Below are 14005 nucleotides of genomic sequence, written 5' to 3' on the forward strand. Positions count from 1 at the left end.
AGCTGCTTCTGTTGTTCTCTGTGGAGGGATAGGCTACTGAGTTTAGATCTCTTTCTCATCGATTTCCAAAGATACAGGCTGACACAGGCAACAGGTCAGGGTTACCCTGTTAAATTTAATGAGTGCTCTGATCTTGAGTGTATAGCTTGCAAGTAATCGAGTGAAACAAAGACAATTCAAAGTGAACTGCTGCAGGCCAAGAGAGGTGGCTGTCGGTACTTTTTGTTATTGTCAAAATCATGACTCCACCAGGCTTGTTGTTTAAAGGTTCTTTATGTGACAGTCAGAACATTATTATAGCAGCAAACCACTATTTGCTATGTAAAGATATAGTGGAATATTCCAGTCCGTCCATGTGTGCATGTCAGTGTATGTGTGTATCCTAGTGGCTAGCTCCTACCCCCACCATGACATCTGGTCAGCAGCGGCAGCGCAGAAGCAGTAACACCGTTAGCTTTGTCAGCACAGTTGCTGTTGTTCAGCGCTGTTAATGGAGTTAACACTGTTAGCTGAGCCACCAGCTCAGGTAACTCCATGCTGAGAACCGTGTCCAGACAACTAATACTATGGGTTCCAATACCCATACTACCATACTGTTTAGTATGGCAGAAAATAAAAAATAATTAGTATGTCCTAGTATATGGTACGTTAACTGAAGTATGCCAAAAATACAGGATACATCTGGTTGCATTTTGCGGTATGCAAGCAAGCATGCAGATGATTGGGTTCTGTTGGCTTCATCACACTAAGACCTCCATCAGGCACTGGGACAGTTTTCAGCCGAGTGGGAAGCGGATGGAGTGAGAGTGAGCACCTCCAAGTCTGAGGCCATGGTTCTCTGCTGGAGAATGTAGGCTTGCCCCCTCCAGGTTGGGAGAGAGTAACTGTCTCAAGCGAAGGAGTCTTGTGGTCCTGTTCATGAGTGAGGGTAGAATGGAGCATGAGATGGATCGGCGGTTTGGTATGGTGTCTGCAGTGATGCGGAATTTGCAGGGGACCATGAAGAGGGAGCTGAGTCGGAAGGCAAAGCTTTCAATTTACTGGTCCATCTATGTCCCAACCCTCACCTATGGTCATGAGCTCTAGGTAGTGACTGAAAGAATGAGGTTGTGGACACAAGCAGCCGAGTTTCCTCCGTGGGGAGGCTGGGCTCAGCCTTAGAGATAGGGTAAAGAGCTCAGACATGTGTTCATCTGGCCTGGGAACACGTTGAGGTCCCCCAGGAAGAGCTGGGAAGTGTTGCTGGGGAGAGGGACATCTGAGGTGCTTCGCTGGGCCTGTTGCTCCCGAGATCCGGCCCCAGATAAGCGGATGAAAATGGATGGATGAATGGATGGATGGATGGATGGATGGAAGCCAGCAAGCCTTTCTGACTATTCTGATCCACAATCCTCTGCACAGCGGAAGATGCCTCATATCGACTGAGTCACAGACAAATGACAGCTCACTGACAGCTGACAATAGCCACAAAAACAATCATAAATACAACACATAACAACAAAAAAACATAACTATGAAATAATCAATATCAGAGAAATGCAGGTGTAATTTTACTGGTGCGAATATATTATGTTAGAATCTACAACGTATGTAGTTCTTACTTTAAAGTTGAACTACATACATTGCAAAGTAAAAACAGCAGAGCTGTTTGGGTCGACCCTTGTCTCTGGTGGGCTTGGCGAACCACATTTTATCTCCAAGGTAAGGGATCTATGAGCAAGAGGGTTAAAGTTCAGAGCACAGTGTTGTGACAAAGTAGTATGTCCCAATTGTGTGCATAATGCATGCAACAGTACTTACTTTGTCAGGGCAGCTGCAGTACCTACTAAAAGTAAAAAGTATGTAATTCAGAACGCAGCTATACACTTTGTATCGCGGTATCTAAAAATAGCAACAGTATCAGTTTCATTACCGTCATTTAAAAAAAAATCTGCCGCGCATATAGGCCTATAGGGGCCTGATATAATAATAAATATAATTTATTTAATGCCTAAATAATGAGGGCTTGTCCAGCACCTATGTATGTGTGGTTGAGTTTTCAATTTAATACTATTATAATTTAAAACTAATAGTAGTCTATAATGTTTTTCTTATAACTGCCCTTAACTCTGGACATTTGATAAAGTTTTTGGATGTCACGTGACAGCTCGGACGCGAGAAAGAGAAGAAAAGATGGCAAGCCGCACATCAAGCGAGTTGGTCCCAAAAAAAACCCCCACAACTTCACAACTTCTGCAAGCAGCAGCAGCAGGTTCAGTGTCCATCAGAATGGAGGAGGGAGAAGCGCAACCCGAACCACCGGAAAAAACAGATGACTGTGGGCAGTCTCCTTCAAAGAAAAGCCGATGCGGCGGCAGGTCCGGTCAGCACCATACAGGAGCGAGCAGGAGCAGAGATAACGGCCTGTTGTCGTGAGCCTGTTATTCAGGGAGACGCAGACCTCCTGCTCAGGTGGAAATGTGATGGAGCCAAGCATTTTCCTCTGATGTCAAGGGCTGCCTGAAAGTACCTGTGCGTTTGTGCCACGAGCTCTCCATCAGAGCGCGTATTCAGCACCGCGGCCAAAGTTGTCAATCCACTACGTGCCCTGCTCCAGCTGGAAAAAGTAAACATGCTGGTTTGTCTGGCGAAAAACCTTGAATAGTTTTGAAGCATATGATGCTGCTAGAGTTATCATTATACTTTGTTTTTATTTCATATTAACCCTTTGAAACTTGAGCAAATTGGCTTGGTTTCTTTCAAAACCATGGGAAGAAGGCAATGAGCAACTGAAGACAAAATGACCCAAAGAGTTAGCAAGAAATGAGAAAAATTAAAAAATTAAAAACAAGAAAATTAGAGAAAAAAATTGCAGAAAAAAAAGTTAAAAAACAAACAAATAACCTGGAAAAAGTGCATAAAAATTAAAATAATTCTGTAACATGATTTGAAATATAAAATTATGATATTTATAAATATAGCTTTTCCTTAGCTTTTCCCCCATATTTTTAAAAGATATTGCACCAAGTTGCTCGGGGTTTTATTATTTGATAAGCCTATAAATATTGGATGTTATAGGACTGTGTTTTAATTTAATGATTTGTGTCGATTACTGTACTGGAAGTGGACTGTAGCCCACAGACAATTTGTTGTTATTCCATTCTGTTTGGTTGTCTGCTGCATTTGCACTTTTATAAATATTTATTAATAAAAGTTGTGAATGTTATACGTGTTTTGTTGTTATTTTTCAGTATTCTTAGGCCTATGTAATGTTTGCTATTCTGTTTCTGAACAGTATAGGCGCAAGCCGACATTTTGGCGACTCCCTCTGAGCCCTTTAAAGTGATTTTTAATTAGTCACGGTAATACCCTATAGCCCGGGAAAATGTTGGGAAGGTTTAATGGTAACAAAATTTGGATACCGCCCAACTCTATGTAGAACCCCTTTAAATAAATAAGAAGTTAAAAAATATGCTCAAAAGTTGTTTCAAAAATATGTAGCACACATGGTAATGTTTTTATTTGTTTGTTTACCTACTTAAAATCACTGGCCACCGCCCACTTTATTAGGTACACCTTGCCAGTACCAGGTTGGACCCCTTTTGCCTTCAGAACTGCCTTAATTCTTCATGGCATAGATTCAACAAGGTGCTGGAAACATTCCTCAGAGATTTTAGTCCATATTGACATGAAAGCATTACACAGTTGCTACAGATCCATGACCATTCCACTGTTCCAAAGGTGCTCTATTGGATTGAGATCTGGTGACTGTGGAGGCCATTGGAGTACAGTGATCTCATTGTAATGTTCAAGAAACCAGTCTAAGGTGCTGGAAGTAGCCATCAGAAGATGGGTACACTGTGGTCATAAAGGGATGGACACGGTCAGCAACAATACTCTGGTAGGCTGTGGTGTTTAAACCATGCTCAGTTGGTACTAAGGGGCCCAAAGCGTGCCAAGAAAATATCCCCCACACCATTACACCACCACCACCAGCCTTAACCGTTGATACAAGGCAGGATGGATCCATGCTTTCATGTTGTTTACTCCAAATTCTGACCCTACCATCTGAATGTCTCAGCAGAAATCAAGACTCATCAGACCAGGGAACGTTTTTCCGATCCACTAATGTCTGATTTTGGTGAGCCTGTGTGCATTGTAGCCTCAGTTTCCTTATCTGACAGGAGTGGCACCTGGTGTGGTCCTGTGCTGCTGTAGCCCATCTTATTCAAGGTTCGACATGTTGTCTGTTCAGAGATGGTCTTCTGCAAACCTTGGTTGTAACAAGTGGTTATATGAGTTACTGTTGCCTTTCTATCGTCTTGAACCAGTCTGGCCATTCTCCTCTGACCTCTAGTATCAACAAGGCATTTTCACCCAGAGAACTGCCGCTCACTGGATATTTTGTCTTGTTCGGACCATCCTCTGTAAACCCTAGAGATGGTCGTGTGTGAAAATCTTAGTAGACCAATGAAATACTCAGACCAGCCCATCTGGCACCAACAACCATGCCACATCCAAAGTCACTTAAATCACCCTTCTTCCCCATTCTGATGCTCAGGTTGAACTTCACCAGGTTGTCTTGACCATGTCTACATGCCTAAATGTATTGAGTTGCTGCCACGTGATTGGCTGATTAGCTATTTGCATTAACGACCAGTTGAACAGGTGTACCTAATAAAGTGGCCGGTGAGTGTATGTATGTAATAAAAATGGTACTAAAAGCAAAATAAGAGTTTTAAAATATTTTTTGTGTTATTATTTGTGTTGTAAAAATACATTTTCAAAACTTATTCTGATGCAAACTTCACTTTTATAAAGTCTTTTGTTGAAATTTCATTGTATTGATAGTGTTAACACATTGTGAAGCGAGGTTTGCAGAACATCGTGCTTTTATTTTGAAAAAGGCCTGCTTTCCGGCTGTCACGATCAAAACAATGAAGCAGTCTGTTTCAGTCGTCAAACCGGGACCTTCTGACGCTGTCTGTGTGAGCGGTCACACGGATTCATGTGAGAGTTAGACATGCAGAGCAGCTTCGTTTTCAACAGTTTTAATGTTTACCTCCGAGTAGTCGATGTTGTTGAGTCCTCCGCAGCAGTCCAGCAGCACAGGGTGATTGTTTCCAGCCGGATTATCGTCCCGAGCAGCCGCCGTGTCGCTCATACACACCGCGTGAACACTGGCTCACTGCCAGCACTCATATATGTGTGTGAAAGATGACAAATATTGCTCAATATGCAGTGCAAGGTTCTTGTTTTCCTGTCAAAGGAGGGTGCAGTTGCTGTGGAGAACTACACAAGTCCTGATAACCTCTCACCCTGCTCAAAGCATCCTGGGAAATGTAGTTCAAAGTTCACTTGTGGATAGAAGCAGTTGATTGGTATCCAACACAAGCGCAGCACGTATTCTCAGCCAGATATCAACTTTATTATTTACCTTTTGGACCTGCTGCTACACGTGATAACCATGGATGTATTTCCTATCAGTTTTCTTCTTTGTAGTGATTTAATACCCTGTTGCTCCACAGTGACATCTGCTGGCTGATGAGGAGAAAGCTCCCAGCATTATACACGAGACATCTCTTAAATCATCAAATTAATTGGCATAAAATCAAAACTAAAGGCTCAGTCTGTTACGTGGTGTAAATAATTGTAAATTAAAGGCTAATACAACCACTAAATCACAGGATTCTCACTGTCTCACTGTTAACTGTTGTTTGTCATCACTGCAATAAACATGAATTTTTATCAGTGATAAGCTGTAAAACGCACACAGCTTATTTTCATTACGTTTAATTCAATATACGCTGCCCAAAAAATTAAGGGAACACTTAATCATCAAAGTATAACATGAAGTTAAACTTCAAGGATATCAATCTGTCCATTTAGGAGGCACAAGTGATCGTTAATCCGTTTCATCTGCTTTGGTGCAAATGAACTAGACAACAGGTGCAATGGAGAGGCAAAAGCAAGACAACCCCCGAAATGCATGTGTTGGCCACAGACAATTACTGTCGCCCTCCTGACTGATTCTAGCCTAGTTTTGTGTTCTGCTAGTGTCCTTGTCACTGGTAGCATGAGGTTGCACAGGTAGTCCAGCTCCTTCAGGATGGCACATCCATTCGTGCGGTCACAAGGTTTGCCGTGTCTCCCAGCGCAGTCTCCAGAGTATGGAGGAGATACCAGGAGGCTGGTTGTTACACAAGGAGAGCTGAGCAGGGCCATAGAAGGGCATCAACTCAGCAGCAGAACTGGTATCTGCTCCTGTGTGTGAGGAGGAACAGGAGGAGCACTGCTAGAGCCCTACAGAATGACCTCTAGCAGGCTACTATGTATGTTTCTGACCAAACTGTCAGAGAAAGACTTCATGAGGGTGGCATGAGGGCCCGACGTCCTCTAGTGGGACCTGTGCTCACAGCCCAGCACCGTGCAGCTCAATCAGCATTCACCAGAGAACGCAAGAATTGGCAGGTCCGCCTCTGGCACCCATTGTTTTAACAGATTAGAGCAGGTTCACACTGAGCACATGTGACAGGTGTGAAGGAGTCTGGAGATGCCATGGTGAACGTTCTGCTGCCTGTAACATCATCCAGCATGACTGATTTGGTGGTGGGTCAGTGATGGTGTGGGGAGGCATATCCTTGAAGGGTCGCACAGACCTACATGTCATAGCGGACAGTACCCTGACTGCTATTAGTTCCTGGGATGAAATCCTCAGAGCGATGTCAGACGTTACTCTGATGCAGTGGGCTCTGGGTTCCTCCTGGTGCAGGACAGTGCCCGGCCTCATATGTCCAGAGTGTGTAGGCAGTTCCTAGATGACGAAGGCATTGATGTCATTGACTGGCTCTCTCGTTCCCCTGACCTAAATCCAACTTGGCACTTATGGGACACTATGTATCAGTGCATCCAATGCTGCCAAGTACCACCACAGACTGTCCAGGAGCTCACTGATGCCCAGGTCTGGGAGAAGATCCCCCAGGACACCATCCACCGACTCATCGGAAGCATGCCCAGACGTTGTTGGGAGTGCAGTACAGGGATGCGGGGACCATAGACGCTACTGAGTCACATTATGAGTTACAGTGGTAAAAGTCACGCAAGTTGGATCAGCCTTTGATTTAATTTTTTTTACTTTGAGTTTTGGTGTGATGGGTTGATGATTTTGGTTTCCATTGATCGCTGTTACGTCATTTTGTTCCTAACAAATTATACAGTGTACATCAATAAAGATTTTCAACATGGAATAATCTGTTCATCAAGATCTGATGTGTGATTTAGGGGTTCCCTTAATTTGTTAAGTAGTCTATCTAGTTTGTTTGTTTTGAAAAAAGAAATGAAATAAAAACACCTGATTTCTCTGCCATCTCTACATCTATTCTCATTGCTTTCTTTTCTTTTGCCTCATTTTTTCTTTTCTTGTCTCATCTGTCCTTTTCCCTCCGCTTCTTCTCCCTCTTTTCCCTGTTTCTTGTCTTATTTTATACTCCTTTCCTTCTGTCGCCCACTTGTCTTTCCTCTCCACCTCATCCTTCCTTCACTCCATTGCTCTTCCTTTTTTGTCATTTTGTTGCATTTCCTCCTCCTGCCGTATTCTTTTTTCTTTTGAGGGTTCACATTGTTCTGTTCATTTCCTTTCACCACCTCATTACCATCCTTCTCTTTTCTTCTCCCACTCTCATCCCCTGCTGTTCACCTGTTTTCTTTATTCCCATTTCTGCTCAAGTCCTCCTCTCTTCGATGTGATATCTATCCTTTAATCTTCTAATCTCCTACAATTCGTTTTTACCTCTACTCCTTCACTATCTTGTTTTCCCATCTTTTGTTTCATCTTTTCTTTCTTTTTACTCTTCTTCCCCTCTCCTTTCTTCCCCTCTCCTTTCTTCCCCTCTCCTCCTCCAGCCTCCTGCTCATTGTTTGGAGTCGATCCGTTAAGTAGAAGACACCCCATGTGGAGGGAGACATAGAGGGAGCTTGTAAATCCTCGCAGCTCCCTGACCGAGTGCACTGTCCGTTCATCATCTTGCAAGCTGTTGGAGGCGAGAGCTCCATCATGTAAAATTAAACGAGCATGACATCCAGCCAGCGGGCGGAGATTATGGCTGTAATTGAGACTCTCTCCTCTGTTTTCAAGCCATTCTTGCTCCTTCATCTACTTAAGTTCCTGCCATGCATGATGGAAACAACAGTGGCACACCTAAGAAATTTTTCATAGGGGTGTCCAGATGGGGCCCCTGACAGTCTTGGGATAGCACACCAAAGGCCGCAACTGACTCAGGAATTTGATTATGCTGTGTAAATATATAAGCAAGTTAAAATCTATGCCACTATGAGAGTTAAGGAATCACATACTGATAGGTACCTTGCATTCTTATTTTACATATTACTAATTATCTGATGTGCATAGGCCAGTGCAGTTAACATTTTGAGTTCCACAACAGTCCTGTTTTAATGTGTTATGTGGATACTGTATACTGTTTCTGTATCTGTCACTAGCTATGTTTCCATCCAAAAGTGATTTGAATCACTGGGAAATGCGCATTAAAAGAAATACGAATCCTGTGTGTTTCCATTAAATGTACGGACTTTGGTGAAAACTACGAACTCGCGAGTTTTCCGCAGAACCGGAAACAAAACAAGTCTTGCATTCTTCTTCTATGTTTTCTGGCGGTTGGCAACTAGCTTGTAAATGCATTACCACCTTCCCAACCCGGAGTGTGGATATCACCATGGAGAGAGGTGCACTACGTCAGACCTAATTCGAACATTATTGTTTCCATCCCCCGTTTTGCACATCAACATTTTTTCGAATCAACCAAAACCAGGCTAAAGCAAGCGTATTTTAGTTTGTGCGAATCAGGGGATTTTAATTCGAATTTTGGCGTTTCCCTCATAATTTTCCGATGTGACGCTTCTAGACGCTCATCTTAACTGGCTGATGGAAACATGGCTATTGTTCTCTTCAGTGGTTCAGTGGTTGAATTGATTGTCCTTTTCCTTAAAGAATTAATATACAGCTTTAATTCAAAGGAGTACATTAATTGTAATGAACACAACATTTACAGGGAAGGTCTAGGTATCTTTGGATAATTCGTAATTCATTTCTTCCTCTGACAGAGAGACACCAAAAAGAATTTGCAAAAACCATAATTGGCCTGTTTGAGTTTGGATTTCCAATTTTTCCTTTACAGACGAAAAACAAATTAGACCACGTGATTCCGTTTTTGGTTTTAAATTGAGAAACAAAAAAACCTGTGACTCCATGTCATGTGGTTATTTCATTCTTCATTCCAAAACGAATAAGGAGAAAAGGAATATTCAACAACAAAAAAACGGCTCGGTTTTAATTGGTTTTTCATTTTTTGATTCTGACATCAAAAATGGTTTTTCCATTCTTTGTTTTGAAAGAAATATTAAAATGACATTTTTTTCATTTGTCAGTTAGAAATGAATTACGAATTATCCAAAGATACCTAGACCAGGGAACAAGCCGCCTCAAGTTTAGGGGAAACTCATGGGTATCTGTAGAACCCATTTTCATTTAGAAATCTTGAGATGAAATTTTATGGGATCCCTTTGAAAATGGCCATACCAGTTGTTCCTTTGTGAAAATTTAGCCTGAAGTTTGACTATCATTCAGCCCACTTCCTAACATGCTACACCAATGGATGCCTTTGGTTGTATAGTTTCGCAAGGTACCTTTATGCTAGCGAAAAAAATTCAGCATACCGCAGCGTCTTAAGGAAAGCAATTATTTTCGCCACAGGGGGCCACTGGGTGGGCCAGCAATTGTATCAGGGTGGTCATGGCCCCCCTAGCCCCCATGACCCCTCCTGTGGGTGACAGTTGCAAACAGCATAAGGAATACACACCGAAACGCAAAAAAGCGACAACAAAAAGTCAAGTCTTATCCATTACATAATCGTATCGTGATCAACATAATTCGTGTCCCACTAAAAGTCACTCAGACTCTCTGTATTACTTTATAGAGAGCATAGAGGACTGTGTTGTTCATGCTGCAGATGAAGCCGGTACTCGCTCTTTCTATTATTGCATTTAAGCTCTTTATTGTGACAGAGGCTCTTTTGACTTTTTCCATTCACATAGATATACTGTATGTCCTTGAAAAGAATTCAGTATAAAATCGATATCACTTGTAAAGATTACAAACTAAGAGCAAACAAGTGGTGGCTGAATGTGACCAGAGGAAATAGTTGTATAACAGCAGAGTCAGACATGGGCAATTGGGGGACAGAACTTCTTTCAAAGTATAAATATAGTATGAATACATTCAAAGCACTTATAAACTTTATTTTCCATATCAACAATGGATCCTTGTATGTGAAAGCTGCAGCCTGCACTGACATATCCACTGAAATTATCAGTAGTTCTCTGTTCCCCTCAGCTCTACAAATGGTTAGTATTTTTCAGCTCACACACCATGCATTTTGAACTTTTGCAAAGCAAACTGTAACACGGGTTGGAAAGACAGGACTGAGATTTGCATGTAATAGTCTTCTTACCATTATAGTTGGTCCATGCTTGCTTTTTGGACAGAAAACAAATATCTGTGATAACAGAGCAAGACTTACAGGTGATAAATGTGGTCTGCCAACACAACAAAGCCCCCTGTTTGTGACACATCCTTGATTACAACAGTTCAGCTCAAAAAAGGTGGAAATGTGAGCCACTTTTCTTGATCTCAACAAGGTTTCAAGAAACCTAATCGGAACTGGTTCAAGAACCAGACCTTATTTGGTGGAAAGTGGGTACAAGTATACTGGAGGAAGATACTGAACCCCAAACTGCTCCTGTTGGCTGTGCAATTGGTGTGTGAGTGTAGCAGGTGGCACCTTGTATAGTAGCCTCAGTGACCAGTGTGTGAATGGGTGAATGTGACAAGTGGTGACAAGTAGTGGAAAAAGCGCTTTGAGTGGTGCTAAACAAAAGCAAGTCCATTTACCATTCAGTTACTTCATTTAAGTGTCTGTTTGGCGTCAGCAGCGTGGTAGCTCTTGCCTCAGTCATTACATCCCTATTGCACAACATAACTATTTCATTACATTCAGGTGGCACAAATGGAATATGCAGGATGAGTAGAGATGGGAAAAAAGGATGCATCAAAGAAAGACCAGCACAAGAATGTATGTACATTACATGACAGCTGACAAAGGAAGTCATTGTTGATTATGCAATTGCAGTAACTGCTTGCATCACCCTCGCTCTATAAACGTGCGCCTGGAAATGAATTTTTGATGCTGTTTTTTCAAAGAGAATTATTTGTAGAGAGGCCAGTACGTCCTGAATTGCATGCTTCATTGCTATTTGGTGCAAGGATGACTGGAGACATCATTCCTGACATCTGACCCTCTCTGTACACTTGCTTCTGGGGTGGTAGTTAGTGTGATGGATCAAGAGGGAGAAAATTCTGCCTCGGATGAGACCATGTTCTTTTAAAAAAAGCAGATCTGAATCATTCTTTGATGTATAAAACAATAAAAGTGAGCATTTGTTAGACGAACAACACACACACACACACACACACACACACACACAGTTACATACAGTGTGTCTGTTCAGTTTGCAGGACACACAAATGCACCTATTTCCACATACAGTATGGTTAAACATTCACACAGCTGACTGTGTTTACTTTTCCGTGGATTAGACAAGAGGACCGTGTGTGTCATGTTTTCATTCACACTATCAAACACACACACACACACACACACACACACACACACACACAGGGTCATTATAGAGTATAATTGCACACACTGTTGATATATTATTGCACTAGAGAAGGTAGAGGAGGGAAATAAAAGACAGAACGGCAGAATAGGACCGTTGATCCCTCATGTGCACCTTTCTCTGCTCTACAAACACAGTTGAGCTGTTTCCAAAGTGCTCACAAGGGTAATCATCTCTTACGCAGTGCAACTGGATTCTGGATTTTAGAAGGAGTTTGCGAACAGTATGAGGTAGGAGGACCCACCTGTGCACAGATCATGTCACCAGCACAGCAGGTTGATCATCAAACTGATTCATTTGAGACACGTGCAGAGGAAAGAGTATATAGCGGCCGAGCTCCTGTGTGTGTATGCCTGGAAGGCTGCTGGGTGATTCTCAAGATATGACGTCAATAACAATGCACCAATGGTATGAAATGGTATACGCTTCCTGTCTCCTAAGTGGGTGCAGTCACCTCTCTCCCCCATCCCCTCACCTCATTTTGAAGTTCTGTGAACACTGTGTAGAGGGATGAAAGCTGCTTTAAAGCAATACAGAACTGGATACAGTACAAATGTTTGTGCCTTAACATAAAAGCTATTCAAGGATAAGATGTTTGCAACATCAAAGTTAGTTGATTTTAAACTAACAGCCACGTATCAAAAATTAAACAAAGCTCTAATTAGCATTTAACAAATATTTGTCTTGAACTGTTGAATTCAAATCTGAGGGTTAGCAAGACGATTGCTTTCTGACTTCCCTCAAATCCTTACTGTTTTATTGTTAGGTGTTATTCAGACTTCTAAAAACTATGGGATGCCTATTAAAAAGCTGTTATCTGCGGTTATAAGGCTCATAGATATGGGTCAGCAGGGGTCTGCAACACTTACTGATTGCATTTACAAGTTGCCCCAGTTATATAAAATGGTACTGACTTCCTTTCTCCTAAGTGGGTGCAGTCACATCCCCCATCCCCATCTACCCTGTTGGATTTCTTTAAGTAACTGGCAAATATGGCAGTAAGCACTAAACTACAAGATTCTGAAATGGGTCCAGGATGTCACGGATAGACTGCAGATAGTTGCAGAAATAATAAAATAAAACATAACAATAAACTAATGTCATAATAAGTACACACGCTGTATAAAAAGTCACCAATGAACAAACTCGTTCTGTTCTTTTGAGACCAAACACAAACCCACACACACCCGAAAGGCCACACACACACACACACACACACACTCACGCACGCACACGCACGTGTTGTTCAGCACAGGTAAACACTGTCTATCAAAACAGCAGCTCAGCGACATCATTTCCTCCAGCTTCCTCTCTTGTTTACGGTCAGACACAGAAGAGGCAGAGGGAAAAAACAACCAGTGGAAGGCTCTACGTTTGCTTTCCCACAATGCCTCTGTTCCCAGAGAATGCATTGAATCATCGAGGACATTTAAAAAAAACATGACGTGATTCAAAACACATGAGCTCTCATGAAAGCATGTGAGAGAATGGTGAATGGTCATGGGTCATAACACAGTGCACATGTAAACTCACATTTAAACCCATTTCCTTTAGAGTTTGGACACCAGAAAAAAAGAGAATTACATTTGACTAGTGACTCAGTATCTGCTGTGTAAATAGGCCAGTGTTTGCTAACACATTTGTTATATCATAATATGTATAGCCTACAATCTGTCAATTTCATCCTCACAGCTTGTTGTACTGCCCCCCAGAGGCCAAACAGTTTGCTAACACTGTTTTAAATTCATTCAGATTCAAAATTGTGAGATTGTGAGAAAGATTTAATACAGTTTTAACCATTGTTTGACGAATACTGGACTCCGCCTGTTGAATTCAAATCTGAGGGGTGGCAAGGTGATTGTTTTTCTGACTTTTCTCAAATCATTGCCATTTTTTTGTGGATAATTTCTACCCATTCAGGCCTCTAAAAGCTATGAGCTGTTAGCCCACTAAATGACCATTATCTGTGGTTATAAGCCTCATAGTTATGGGTGAGCAGGGGCCTGCTTTACCTACTGGTAGTTTCAGAAGGCTGTTATCAGCCCATCCAATGGCAGTTACCACTTTGTGGGGTTTCACTCTCCTGAGGTTAGGTGCTAAAACGAGGCAGCTAGGTTTAGAAAAAGATCATAAACATAGGTTTCACATGGGACTCAAACCCCTGTCTCACTGGTAAAAGCCCTGTATATAACCAATTCACCACTCTTTCGTCTCTACCGTCTGCCCTTTATGCAGACTTTCCCATGAAATCTTTATCATGGGAAAACCCTTTATG

General features: G+C 42.0%; 1 protein-coding gene across 1 annotated transcript in view; it reads right to left on the minus strand.

Annotated features, from left to right (window-relative positions):
* The window catches only part of pemt (phosphatidylethanolamine N-methyltransferase), a 100696-nt gene extending 95538 nt beyond the window's left edge, over positions 1-5158 (minus strand). The window contains exon 1 of the mRNA XM_049563492.1: positions 5042-5158. Coding sequence (XP_049419449.1) covers positions 5042-5143 — 102 coding nt within the window. The 5' untranslated portion in view covers positions 5144-5158. The remainder of the gene's footprint in view (positions 1-5041) is intronic.
* Between the last annotated feature and the right edge of the window lie 8847 nt (positions 5159-14005).

The sequence above is a fragment of the Epinephelus fuscoguttatus genome, linkage group LG20 (assembly GCF_011397635.1).
Source record: "Epinephelus fuscoguttatus linkage group LG20, E.fuscoguttatus.final_Chr_v1".
In the NCBI taxonomy this organism is placed as follows: domain Eukaryota; kingdom Metazoa; phylum Chordata; class Actinopteri; order Perciformes; family Serranidae; genus Epinephelus; species Epinephelus fuscoguttatus.